This window comes from Mauremys mutica, chromosome 11 (assembly GCF_020497125.1).
Source record: "Mauremys mutica isolate MM-2020 ecotype Southern chromosome 11, ASM2049712v1, whole genome shotgun sequence".
NCBI lineage: Eukaryota > Metazoa > Chordata > Testudines > Geoemydidae > Mauremys > Mauremys mutica.
The window spans coordinates 50,615,989-50,630,138 of record NC_059082.1 but is presented as its reverse complement, the minus strand read 5'-3'; the positions used below and the strand labels follow the sequence as shown (position 1 = coordinate 50,630,138).

The window sequence follows — 14,150 nt, the reverse complement described above, 5'->3', positions numbered from 1 at the left end:
CTACCCGGACATCTGTTCGGAAAGTAATGTGGCAAAAGACAAACTTTTCAGTAAATATTTGGAGGGTATTGGGGACAAGTTGTTTCTGAATGTGGAGGAAAGAACCAGGCAGACAGCCAGTTTAGCCTTGATTTTGAGCAACAGGGAGGAACTGGTAGTGAATCTGAAGGTGGAAGACAATTTGGGTGAAAGTGATTCACAATTCTAAGGAAAGGAAAGAGTGAAATAGCAGAATAAGGACAATGGACTTTAACAAACTCCGGGAACTGGTAGGTCAGGTCCCATGGGAAGAAAATCTAAGGGATAAAGAAGTTCAGGACAGCTGGCAGTTTCTCATGGCGACAACTGCAAACTATCCTGATGCAAGGAGGGAAAATAGGAAGAGGCCAATATGGCTGCGTCACGAGCTCTTTCATGATCTAAATATCAAAAAGGAATCCTACAGGAAGTGGAAAGATGACGACTTGCTAAGGAGGAGTACGAAAGAACAGCACAAGCACATACGGACAAAATCAGAACAGTTAGCCACAAAATGAGTTACACCTAGCAAGGGACATAAAAGGCATTAAATACATTATCGGAAGGAAAAAGAGGAAAGAAAGTGTAGGACCTCTACATAGTAGGGAAGGAAAGCTAATAACTGATGACATCAAGAAGGCCGAGGTGTTTAATGCCTGCTTTGCTTCAGTCTTCACTACAAAGGTTAATGATGATCAGATATTCAACATAATTAATATTAACAACAAGGGGGGAGGAATGCAGGCCAAAATAGGGAAAGAACAGGTTAAGGAATCTTTAGTTAAGTTAGATGAATTCACTTCAGCACAGCCTGATGAAATTCATCCTAGGGCACTTATGGAACTAGCTGAAGCAATCTCAGAGCCATTAGCAATTATCTTTGAGAATACATGGACAACAGGTGAAGTCCCAGAGGACGGGAGGAGAGCAAACATAGTACCTGTAGTTAAAACGGGGGACAAAGAGGACCTGAGGAATACACACCAGTCAGCTGTACTTCAATCCCTGGAAAGATACTGGAACATATTACTCAACAATCAATTTGTAAGCACCTAGGGGATAACGGCGTTATAAGGAATAGCCAACACGGAGTTGTTAAGAACAAATCATGCCAAACCAACCTAATTGCCTTCTTAGACAGGGTTACTGGCTTAGTGGAAGGGGGAAGCAGTAGATGTGATATATCTTCACTTTTAGTTAGGTTTTTGACCCAGTCCCACATCACAATCTCATAAGCAAACTAGAGAAACAGTCTAGATGAAATTACTATAAGGTGGGTGCACAACTGGTTGAAAGACTGTACTCAAAGAGTCGTTATCAATGGTACATTGTCAAAATGGGAGGACGTATCTAATGGGGTCATGTAGGAGTCAGTCCTGGGTTGGGTACTATGCAATATTCTCATTAATGACTTGGATAATGGAGTGGAGAGGATGCTTATAACATTTGCAGATAACACCAAGCTAGGAGGGGTTGCAAGCACTTTGGAGGACAGGATTGGAATTTGAGACGACCTTGACAAATTGAAGAATTGGTCTGAAATCAACAAGATGAAATTAAATAAAGACAAGTGCAAATTATTACACTTAGAAAGGAAAAATCAAATGCCCAGCTACAAAGTGGGGAATCGGCAGTAAGGAAAGGATCTGGGAGTTACAGAGGATCACAAGTTGAATATAAATCAACAGTGTGATGCAGGTGTGAAAAAGGTTAATAGCAGCCTGGGGTGTATTAACAGGAATGTTGCATGTAAGACACGGGAGGTAACTGTCCTGCTCTACTCAGCGCTGGTGAGGCCTCAGCTGGCGTCCTGTGTCCTGTTCTGGGCTCCACACTTTAGGAAAGATTGGGACAAATTGGAGACTCCACAGGAGAACAATAGAATTAAAAAAGGTTTAGAAAACGTGTCCTAAGAGGAAAGGTTAAAACCTGGGTATGTTTAGTCTTGAAAAAAAGACGCCTGAGGGGGGACCTAAGAACAGTCTTCAAATGTGTTAAGGGCTGTTACCAAGAGGACTGTGATCAATTGTTCTCCTGTCCATTCAAGGTAGGACAAGAAGTAATGGGCTTAGTCTGCAGCCTGGGAGCTTTAGGTTAGACATTAGGGGAAACTTTCTAGCTACAAGGGCAGTTGGGCTCTGGAACAGGTTTCCACGGGAGGTTGTGGAATCCCCGTCATTGGAGGCTTTAAGAACCAGTAGGACGAACATCTGCCAGGGATGGTCTACGAGATTTGTGTGGCCCTTCCTCAGTGCAGGGGGCTGGAATTCATGATTACTTAAGGTCCCATCCATCCCGTTTCCATGATTCTGTGGCCCGCAGGGATCTGCAAGGCCTGGGCTGACCGCATCCCTGAGCTAGCAGCTCTGAACAGACACGGCACAGCGCAGAGGGATGTCCCCAGCCTGGGCTGAACACAGCTCTGCACAAGTCTGTCATGGGCACAGTGGAGGGACCAACTGCCACACACTCGGCTGCCCCACCAGTCTAGACGCTGTCGGTACCAACTTTGGCGCTAGTCTGGAAAAGGCAGCCTGGCCTCCTGCCTTCCATTCTGGGGGCACCGGACTCCCCGCCCCCCAACACGTGCCGTTCTAACAACCCTCCTGACTCATGAGGGGAGGGGCTCAGCGCCCATCCTGCTCCAGCAGGCCGGGGCCAGGCACAGGTGGCAGCAGCAGTTTGCCACAGCCCTTTCCCCAGAGAGCCCTCTGCTCTAGCCACTGAATGACACAGCCTCCTTGTGCCCCTGAGATCACCAGTGCACCTCCAGGTGGCAGAGCGGGAGGGGCTCGGGACCAGCCACTCTGCCAGGGAGCTCCCTCACTAGCACTCCAGCCGCTGGGCTCCACAGGGCCACCTGCCTTGGAGTCCCCGATGAGCGCGATGCCGATGGACAGCTTGCGTTTCATGCCCCCGGACAGTGACTTCGACAGAGAGCAGCGCTTCTCCTCCAGGTTCAGCAGCCTCACAATGCGGTCAATCTCCTCCGGGCACTTCAGCGAGGGGTAGCCCTTCAGCTGGCAGACAAGGTGAAATAAGGGTTAACGGTAAAGAAAGCAAACCCAGCAGGGACGAACCTGACACAAGCAGGCAGGAAAGCCCCTATGCAAGGGGCCTTGTTCACTCAGCTCCTGGGTGTAAGGACATGCCTCATACTCCCTCTCTACCCACGCTTCTGCATTAACCAGGAATGCAAAGTCAGGAGAAAGGGAAGAAGTTAACCGCTCATCTCCTGCCACAGAGTGAATCCTTTCCCGCAGGAATCTCCTGATCAGACCCTTCCTGTCCCCTGGGAGAGGCCATGCTGCTCTGGCACAGCCAGTCCCAGCGGCTGCCCCAACGCGACAGCCTTAATGGGATTCCTAGAGGCTAAATCCCAGCTGGGTTTGCAGAGAGCCAGCCAAGAGGGACGCCCTGAGCTGAACTATTGGAGTCTTTGCTTAGCTTGGCCGAACCAGAAGCTTACAACTAAGGCCAAAGACAGGAGAAAAAGGGGGCAGGGAGTGGTTCTGCTTGGACTGCGCTGTTTGCAACTCTCCTTCCAGCCACCCAGTCTCCAGTCCAGTAACCCTCCACCCCCAGCAGGCTGGGAAATTGGACAGCAAGATGTCTCAGTGAAAGAGCATCCCTGGAGCCGCTCCGCCAGGGGCTCTGCTGCTCTCTCAGGTCTTCTAGAGCTGCAGCGCTACATGGGAAAAGGCCCCCAAATGCAAATGAGCATGTGGGGGAAGCCCCATTCCCTTCAGAATTTAACAAGGACCATGGTCTGCCCTGGATGGTGAGTTCAGCTCATCCTGCCCCATTTGCACAGAGCTACAAGGAGGGAAGGGAATTTGGACTCAACAGAATAGCTGGCAGGCATCCAAGAGTAGTTAGATGCTACGCACCCATCCACGGTCTCTCATATCGATGACCAAGGAAGCAAACTTCCCAATCGCTCTCTCATACACTCTACAACATTTCACAGGCCATAGGCTTGTCCACCTGCTGAGTTGCAGCAGCATAACTTGGTGTCATTATAATCTGGTGCACGCCCCAGTTTAAATCCAACTCTTTTGGATTAGCTGAAATGGATCAGCTACAGGTTTAAGATAAACTGGATGGAATAAGCTATTCAAACCAAAGACAGTGCTTTTGCAGGGTTTGCACCTGTTCAACCAAACCAGCTGCAAGCTGGCATGTAGATAGCCCCAGTATGGATAGAAAATTAAAGGATAAACATTATTTTCTATTATTTGTATGAAAAGTATAAACATCAGTGTTCAGTGCAGGGGGCACGCAGGAGTAACATGGCGCTACATTACTGACTGCAACTGCTGTGCCCAGCCCAGAGCTACCGGCCACCATTATGCTACTGAGACACCAACGCTTCTGCAGGCACAGCGAGGCCCCTGGCCTCTTCCCTCCCAGGACGCCGCATGTCCTCCGCTCACCCCAGAGTAGAAGTACAGGTGCTCTGCCACTGTCATGTTGTCAAACAGAACGTCATGCTGGGGACACAGACCCAGACTCCTTCGGATCAGAACCATGTCCCGGGAGATCTCGTAGCCGCTGATGTAAGCCTGGCCGCTTGTGGGAGGATACAGACCTAGGAGGTGACAACCACATGTAGGTAAGAGCGGTGAGGTGCCAGGGCCCTGTCTCCTCCCAGCCCACACTGAAGCCCTCAGCTCCCAAGCCCTGTGGGTTTCCCACATCCCTCGCCCTAGGCTGACTAACCTTCACTTTAGCCACTGTGTTTCGAAGAACTGAATGGGGCTCCCCTTAGAGTCACTCTGTACCACCCCTTAATTAGCTTCTTCCCTCTATCCTGACGGAGCTGATTTCACAGAGCTCCCAGAATGGCCTGAGCAGGGAGAGAGACAGATGGGTGGGGATGTGAACCAGTGTCTGCCATGCAGCAGTGCACAGCCCCTGGCCCCCACCTCCTGAAATCCCCTTCAAAGCCAATGAAGTCTCAGTCCTGGCTTGGCTGCATAGCCTTGATCAGCCAGCAAAGCACGTTGCTGCAGGGAGAGGGACGACTCACTGCAGGGACCAGGAATTCACTCCTCCCTTTGCATAACTGGCAGGGGTTGTGCTATCCTCGGATACATCAGCTATTGGCTGCTACAGGAGGCAGGATACCAGACTGGCTTAACCAATGGTCTGATCTGGCTTGGCAAGTCCTATGCCCCACACACTGCTGAGAGCCACATGAAGGGTGGGCCAATCCGGGGAATTCAGCCATCAAGCAAGAGAGCCTGGCTGAGATTCCCACATTTCATCTTCTGGTTCTTGCGCCAGCAGAGGCAGGCCCCATGAGGAGGAGAAAGGGGCCACATGTCACCCCACAGCTCCCTGAATTATCAAGAGCCTCTCATTTCCAGATAGCCATTTGCTGTGCAATAGCAACAGTCTATCGTTCTGTGGCATTCACCAAGGCGTCGCACAGGAAAACAAGGAGGTATGTGGAAGCAGGGTGTGCAAAGGAACAGGCCAGTGCAAAGTACAACAGCTCACCTATTTGTAATAGGACAGACACTGGAGAAGTGCATAGAACAACTTTTAGACTTCAAACAGGCTTTTGATAGCACTTAGCAGCAAGGGGCATGGTGAGTTAGGAGAACGTATAGCACCCCAGAGAAACTGATCAAGCTGAGAGGAAAAAAATCTACAGCAAGTTGCTGAGTGCGGTGAGAGTTGACAAGAAGCTGATGGAGCGGGTCAGGATGACCACAGGAACGAGAGAAGGGCGCACGCTAATCGGCAGGTTTGTTCCACTCGATACTGGAAGCAGTATAGGCTGTAGCCCTGAGAGAAGTCACATTGTATGGGAGGACTGAGAATAACGCACAGACAATATTGCTCCCCTCCCCCACCAGCACTGACCAAGGAAGATTTACAAAGAACATCTGACAAGGCCGACTGGGAAAGTAGAAAATTTGGATGTAAGATCAGCATGGAGAAGACAAAAAAAAAATGGCAATTGGAAGACAGGAGGAAAAGGTAAAGATCAAAGTCAGAGACAAAGAACTAGAACATCTGGGAAATCTTGTGTGCCTTGGAAGACTAGGAGTGGAGAATGGGAATTGTTACAATGACACAAAAAGACTTGGAGTAACAGCAACTGCATTCAGAAAACTGCAAGATCTGGAAGGCTAAAGACATTTTGATGAACACTACCGTGTGGGTTGGAATGCTGGAGTCTGAGGAAAGCTGACAAACAAGATTTTGACTGCAGAAATGAACTGGCTGAGGGGAACGCTGAGAGCTTTGAGGCTGCAGAAAATTAAAAATGCAGTGATAAGAAAATGTAGAGGGCAAGAAATAATGCCGTTGCAGAGGGTTCAAGAAAGACAACTGCGATGGTTTAGACGTGTCACAGATAGACTTGGAATAGATACTGCGTAGGGTGACACATACCAGAGCATAAAGGACTCGGAACAGAGGGAGACTGAGGATGCATAGGACAGACACGGTGAAGAAAGGTTTAAAGATGAATGAAGCTGGTACAAGGTAGAAAGCAGTGAAAAGATTTCATTCGGCTGGCGGATGGGAACCAAAGAAGAAGAGTCGATTGTGCTGCAGTAGTCACAGGATGCTGCTTTGGGGATGGATCAGACACCAGTAGAGAGTCCAGGCACCTCAGCAGATGGTTATGCTCCAAAGCAAGATACAACCCTGCACCAGGAAACGCGCTGTCACCTGGGCACGCTCAGCCATATCCACCGTGCTGCAGTGCGCCTGCCCCTGGATGGCCTGGGGGCTGTACCTGTGAGCATGGACAGGGTGGTCGTCTTCCCAGCACCGTTGTGTCCCAGAAGGACAGTGATCTGCCCCTCATACATGTTCAGGGTCAAGTCCCTTACTGCCTCCTTGGTCTTGCTCCCCACTTTGAACACCTGCAGAAGCAGAGAGAGAAGCCGAGTATTAGAAAGAAACACACATTCATCTTGCCTATCCATTGCACCCTTCATCCCACAGCACGTACAAGAGACCACCTCCTGATGAGGCCACCTCACGTCTTAGGAGACCACCCCTAAGTGTGACTAAGCAGAGCAATTTCAAATCTACAACATTATGCAGCCAGTGTATGCAGATCCCTTGAGTGGCTATGTTAAAATGTTGGGTTTCTCCATATGCACGGACAGATTGTTTTATCCCACTGCAAAAATGCTACCACCCATGGTGTGAGCCTTGGCTACTGGTTAACAACGCCCAGCTATAATCTACTCAGGAAGATGGCAGCCTATTGAAATGGGAGCTATGGTTAGGCAGTTTTTAAAATATAAGAGAGGGCAATTCAGACCCCTGGGGAAGGACAGGTGTGCCCCAAATCCCCCAAGCCCGTGTCATGGCCACCAGCCTGTAGGCAGATGTTTTTTCAGCATCCATCAATCCCATGCCATCAGCTACAGGGATCTGGTGTAGATCAACACTTCCTGTCCCTCCTCAGCATGCGTAGCCAGACAATCAGCAAGGGCCTAGGAATCCAACCTGATCCATTGTTTAAAAGCCCAAAGCCCATGTAATGAGGGGGTTTACCCAGCAGCTTGCATGTCACGCATGGAGCTGGATGATGGGAGATCCAGGCCAAACGCACAGTACACACTGACAGTACAGAACGGGGTGCGGTCCCTACGGTGGGGGTGGTTTAACAGTAGGTGATTGCAGAAGGGAGGAAAGGAGGGAGCTAGCTCGATATTTGTTAATTGATGCGTCGGGCATAGAGGCAGAAAGACGTCAGGAGAGGGCCAAAGGAAGGACTGCTCAGTGCAACCAGGATGCATGCCCACTGGGAGCTCAGTGCGCATAGCTAGCATGGCAGTAGCCCATCCCCATAGCAGCACAGGACCCACTGAATGCCAGGAGGGGTTTTTTGCATGCACGGCTGCTGCAGCTACACCCCAGCCTTCGAACTCTTTTTTGACAGAGGAGTTGTATGCAGCCCTGTGCTCTGGTGCCACTGCTCCAGGTAGGGGAAGGGAATGGGTCTGAAGCACGAGGAGCCCCACTGATGTCTTCTAGGGACTCCAAAGTGAGGACTTTGGTTTCCAGAGCGTTGTAACAAACACCTTTAGTCATTTCCTGCAATCCCCATGGCTCATGAAAGTGACAGACTCCAAACCTATGTTAAGTTCTCCTCACACCTTCTATGGGTCATCTCAATTATCACTTCAAAATTTTTTTTTCTCCTGCTGATGATATGCATACTTCCACCTTTTCATGTTCTCTGTATGTATAAATATCTCCTGTCTGTGTGTTCCATTCTATGCATCCGAAGAAGTGAGCTGTAGCCCACGAAAGCTTATGCTGAAATAAATTTGTTAGTCTCTAAGGTGCCACAAGTAGTCCTGTTCTTTTTGCGGATACAGACTAACACGGCTGCTACTCTGAAAAAAGACTCCAAACCCTTAGCCCTGGTCTACACTTAAAATGTAGATCGAGCTAGGTATATCGCTCAGGGGTGTGAATTAAGTGCTGTAGTTAAACTGAACTAACTCCCAATCTAGCTGCAGCCAGGTCGATGAAAGAATTCTTCTACCAACCAAGCTACCGCTGCTTGGGGAGGTGGATTACAGACACTGATGGAAAACCCCTTCCATTGGTGCAGGAAGCGTCTACACTACTGTGCTACAGCAGCATAGCTACAGCACTTTCACCAGTAGTGTAGACATGCCCCCAGAGGCTGTTGCAGGGGGTGGGGGAGAAGGGAGGGAAAGAGCTGAGTCACCCCATCCTTAGCATTGCTACTAGCTATTCCTGTCTGACACTGCATTACCCAGGCCAGCACGGATCTATCTGGTGCCAGACTCTTCCTGCTGGGGGGGGATCTCTACTGCTTGCTCTAAAGACCTGCAATGTGTTGCTGTCAGATTGCTCCTGCTTGCTGGGCAGGGGCTGGTATGGGGGACTTTACCTTGGAGAGGTGCTTTATTTTGATCCCTGACACCAGATCAGCAGGCTCTTCCTCAATGTACTGGCTTTTCAGGGCCTTCTCTGGGTCCTCCTCTTCCTCCTTCTCTTTCCCCAGGACGGTTCTGGGAGTCCCACACCAGTATGAGGGCTAAGAGGAAAGATACAGAGAGAGTGAAAGTAGTCCAGCTGCCGTGCACAGCAACCTTCCCTCCCGTCCACCAGCATAACCCAGATGGGATTCGTTCTGCCACAGCTCACGCCAATACATCCCGTACATGGAGCCGTACAGAGCACTGGCAAAGAGACAGACACGTCATACAGAGATGCCCATTGGACACACCTCAGACAGGCTTTAGAAATACTCCCTTTTTCAAATCAGCACTTCACAGGATCCAGCTAGGAATGGAGCGTCTCTAACACAACAGAAGCCCTGGGCCATGAAATCCCCTCTCTCCCCACCCCAAGGGGAGCCCCCTGATTTTCTCAAGACTCCCAGGGGAGCCTCTGACTCTACTGACAGCCGTTTTCGAAAGAAAAGGCATCAGAAGAATTAATTCACTGCTCCACTGATGCACTCTAGCTTCCAAGAAGGCAGTTTTAGTGCACCTGTAATCAAAAGTAGAGCACTGACGGGTAGATCAACCACTGGCTGAAAGCTCTTGCCCTTACACGCTGGTCCTTCTGGTTCTAGCCAGAAATCCCTCATTGACGCTAATATTAGCACACATCATCATCATGAAGGTAGTCATTCTTATAGCGGTCATCATCATGGAGATGATAGCAGCACAAGGACCCCAGGCACCACCCACCTAGCATGATATTGGCCAAGGAATGTACCAAGTGGAACACCAGCTCCCCAAGGCAGGGGGTTGGGCCAGTGAGAGTGTGGGGGGGCAATCAGGGCTGCTCAGAGGGTTGTCACCTACTCTTCAATCTCCCACTGCACATCATCCTCCCCGCCCATGCAACAATTTCAAACACACTAAGTGAAAGAAGCCATGAACTTCCACTAGTCAGAGGCTGCAATCACTCTAGTCACTGGGGGAGCCATGCTCTCAGGACCTAAAGGGCCACTCAGGGTCTTAGCTGGAGGGAGAGGCCCGACTCCACTCCCATATTTGGCTCTCCTGCCTGCTACAGCAACCCTCTGCCTGCCACAAGAGTGGGCCTGACCCATTCCATGCTGCAAGGGAAAGTGTCAAAAGTCATCGCACCAGGTTACTGTTTCCTGATCCAAAGGGTCTTGGCACTCCCTGTGCTTTCCAGCAGTCCGCAGCACAACCTGCCAAGCAGAGAGCTGGCTCCTGAGCCCCACACAGGTATCCTAGAGGAACGCGCTCGGCTCTGTGTGCTCCCACCCGCCCTACAGAGCCAGGCACTAAAATGAAAGCATGCTGGGATGTGGATTTGGGGGCAAAAGAAAACACCACCATGCCTGGTGGCCCTGTACCACCTGCTCTTGTATGGAGCCTGCCAGGTTTCAAACTCTAAGATCTAGTCACTCATGTGGCTGCTCTCTAAGCCTTAACGTAGGTGTTTGGGGTGTGGTGACATGACTCGCAGCATCACATGTGCCAATAAACCCCAGCCCGAAGATCTAAAGCCAAGACCTGGAGAGCGCATTTCGCTCTCAGTGCAAGGCTCCTCAGATATAAGGCAGCACAGGGCTTTAGCTGGCACAGATGCTGAGACTAAGCCCAGAAGAAACCATTGCAATCGTTGTCTGACCTCCTGCATAACAGGGCAGAGAATTCCTATTTAAGTCCCATTATAATAAACACTCTGGGTGTGAGAGCAGAATCCCTGCATTTCATCTCAGACGTTGCCAGCGACGGAGCGCGCAGCAGCGGTGCTCACCGTCAAGAAGAAGTACCACGGCTGTGGCACACCATACTCCCCTGGGAAGACAGCCTCCACGTACCAGGCCACCAGGCCATAGAGGACAGAATCCAACAGCAGCATCCCCAGCACCTGTGCAAAGGTGAAGTTATCATCCACGCTGACTGGCTTCATGAGGTCCTGCCACTGAACGCCGGTCCCTGAAAGCACACAAGATGGTGTTTGCGTCTGCCAATGTGCAGCCACAGTATGTAACACATCGGAACTCCTCACCCGCAGGCTGGGAGAATATATACAGCAGTGCACGTTCTCTGGGACTGTGAAATAAGGGATCACAACACAAATTCGCTGCTAGCACACTGTGTACATGTGTGTGGCAGGGGGATAGAAAACACATCTGAAAGCAAGACACGATAAATATGAGTTTAGCACATGCCTGTAACTTATTGTGTGATTTAATTTACAAAGATCTGCAAAAATGTGTTGGCTAAATACCTACATTACTGCATGACCTTGTTCTCAGCAGCTTGTTCTATTCCTTCCCCCCCCCACCCCGGCCCCCCGAGTATGGCTTCAAAAACTCCACCTGTACTAGGAATCAAATAATTGCTAAAAACGTTGTTCCAGTACAGGACACCCAAGCTGGCAAAGAAAATATTCAGTGCTGGTATAGATCAGTCCACCCAGCCTCAGTGCCGTGTCCATATTTAAGGCATGTACCATTTGGTCCTCCTAACACACTTGTAAAACCCCCTGTATCCCCTTAGGAGTGCTTTGAACAGTGTCCCTGCCACATACCGCTTAGATTAGTGTAACCTTCACATCAGTCTGCACCATTTCCCATCTGGGCTCCCACATGGCTTCCACCACTGTAGCGCCTGAGCATCTCTCATAGGTTAGAAATTATAGCCCATGGCACCCTTGCCAGGTACGAATGTACAGTCAATCCCCATGTCACAGATGGGGAACTGAGGCACAGACAGGATAAGTGACAGGAGTGGAACTCGGATCTCCTGATTCCCAAATGGGGCCCTTGGTCACAAACCATCCACCCTCTTTTGCACTTTCTGACACTGTACCAAGGAGAGAGAGGTGTGTCTTCTCCCCTAAAAATACTACCCATGTCTCAATCTCCTGCTAAGTTTCATCAATTCGCAAAGACAATGTCCTTTTTGGAAAAAAAGAGACAGACGGCTCATTGATATGGAGATTAGCGGGGGAAAGATGATCTGGATTCAATTAACGTCAGAAATGACATTCCTTACAGTAGTATTAACTTTGTAATTAACAAAAGCAAAACCACCGAAGAATCCTAGCTTTGCCAGCCAAATCCAATTTGGAGATGAGGTGCTCCCAACAAACTGAGGGCAGCTCCTCCAGAGAGGTATAAGTTATCCAGAACCTCGAAGCCGGGAAGTGTGTGCATTGACAGATCCCCTCCTTTGGATTAGCTGTCCAAGGACTGACTCCTGCTCTCACTTATGCCAATGACAAGACTCCTTCAGTGGTACAGGATCAGTATCAAGTCTCAAGGTTCAAAAAAGGAGGCCAGATTAGAGCCTGATTTTTCAGACTAGCATCAAAGTGCTTAACATCCCCAACCCTGGAACTCTAGAGCTCAGTGTAAGTGTCCAGGCTGACTTCCCGTGCTTGGCTTCCCCAGCTGGGCCTGCATATTACAACAGCAGGGAGAGAGAGAAAAAAATCACTCACCTTTTCCTTCAAACATGCCTATCAGTTGTGCCCCCATGGCCATGGCAACATTGGAGATGAGGCAGGACGACAGCTTCTGACTGTGGGACATCAGGTCGTAGCGAGGTGAGATAAAAAAGTAGGGGATGTAGGAGAAAAAGTAAAGGAAACCCCCAGCGGCAGCTGCCACATTTGCTGCAAGTGCAGAGAAAGGGAAAAAAAAGAAAAGAAATTTCCAACAGGGTGGTGACAAACACAAATGGATACAGACATACTGCAAACTTCTCCAGAGCTTCCACGCAAGGAGATCTAAGTACTTGGCAAAGGCGGGTGTTATGTCCATGACGCTGACGGGGAAACAGGCACAGAGTGATTGACTGATTGGCCCAGGCGACACAGTAGGTCAGTGGCCAAGCTGGGACTAGAGGAGAGTCTCCCAACCTCCCTGCACTAACTATCGGATTGCACCATGTCGTTTCAAGCCCCAGAAAACTCCAAGCAGTGCAGTGAAGAGTTCAGCAGGTTCAGTGAGGTCTTAATGCATACACTGGCCCATTTTGGAAAGGTCCGGTATATAAGCTTCCCATGCACCACAGCTTTTAATAATAATGCTGAATGGGGATGTGTATAGACAGCCCTTACTGGGCATCAAACCAGACAGCCCCCAAGTGACTGCACGCCCCACGCACAGCCGAACAGTAAGGGGAACATGCTTTGGAGCCTTTCCCAGCATCCTACCATACAGAGTGCGGCAGCCAAGGACACCTGTGGCCTCCCAAACTGAAGTCACTGCTCAGTGCACATCTGCAGAGGAGAGCAGGCTTGGTTTTGTAAGTCACACCAGGATGACGGAAAAGACCAAACCCTTCCTCCACCAGATGAGTCCTGCCCTTACCAGGTGGGAGGGGCATCAGCAATTCAACATACAGACCTTTCCCATTAGAAAAAGGGATGTTTACAAGCCACGACGCTGACCCCGTAGGAAAGAGCTTCCCCTACTGGTGTGTTTCAGAACAAACTGCTCCCTGAGTCTCCTGTGGAAAATTGCTGGAGGGGCTGATGGAATATCTGCCTGCATTCCTCACCCAGCACAAAAATCCAGAGCAACAGCTTCTCTAGCCTGGCTAGAGGTCACCCTCCCCGTTGGACTGTCCCCTGTACAACAAGAATAAGAGCCATTAGGAGACCAAACAATGGACAAGTGAGACCAGCAGGTATTTCCATTGCAGTTATTGACATGGAGGAATGCACCTGGCTCTGCTGGGTTTGTGGCACACTGCTCATCCCTCTGTCCCCAGCGTACTCGCACTTAATGCCCAGTGCCAAATGGACAACTGGGCAAAGGTCCCACAACAATCAAACCTTCAGGTGGCTCCGCTGGCAGAGCATCAAACTCTAGATCAGGGTTTCTCAAACAGGGGTCGCCGCTTGTGTAGGGAAAGCCCCTGGTGAGCCAAGCCGGTGTGTTTATCTGCCTCATCCACAGGTCCGGCCCGATCGCGGCTCCCACTGGCCGCGGTTTGCTGCTCAGGGCCAATGGGAGCTGCTGGAAGCGGCGCAGGCTGAGGGACTTACTGGCCGCCGCTTCCAGCAGCTCCTACACAAGCGGCGACCCCTGTTTGAGAAACCCTGCTCTAGATGTGAGGGTGCAGGCATCACGACTCTCCTCTGGCTTCTTGTCTGCCTTCCCTGCTTGC

At 50.2% G+C, this 14,150-nt stretch overlaps 1 protein-coding gene across 1 annotated transcript in view; it reads right to left on the bottom strand.

Annotated features, from left to right (window-relative positions):
* The window catches only part of ABCA3 (ATP binding cassette subfamily A member 3), an 81,004-nt gene that overhangs the window by 26,925 nt on the left and 39,929 nt on the right, over positions 1-14,150 (bottom strand). The window contains exons 9-14 of the mRNA XM_044980998.1: positions 12,475-12,648; positions 10,780-10,961; positions 8,924-9,070; positions 6,776-6,905; positions 4,455-4,609; positions 2,883-3,038 (exon numbers count right to left, since the gene is read on the bottom strand). Of these exons, the coding sequence (XP_044836933.1) occupies positions 2,883-3,038; positions 4,455-4,609; positions 6,776-6,905; positions 8,924-9,070; positions 10,780-10,961; positions 12,475-12,648 (944 nt within the window). The remainder of the gene's footprint in view (positions 1-2,882; positions 3,039-4,454; positions 4,610-6,775; positions 6,906-8,923; positions 9,071-10,779; positions 10,962-12,474; positions 12,649-14,150) is intronic.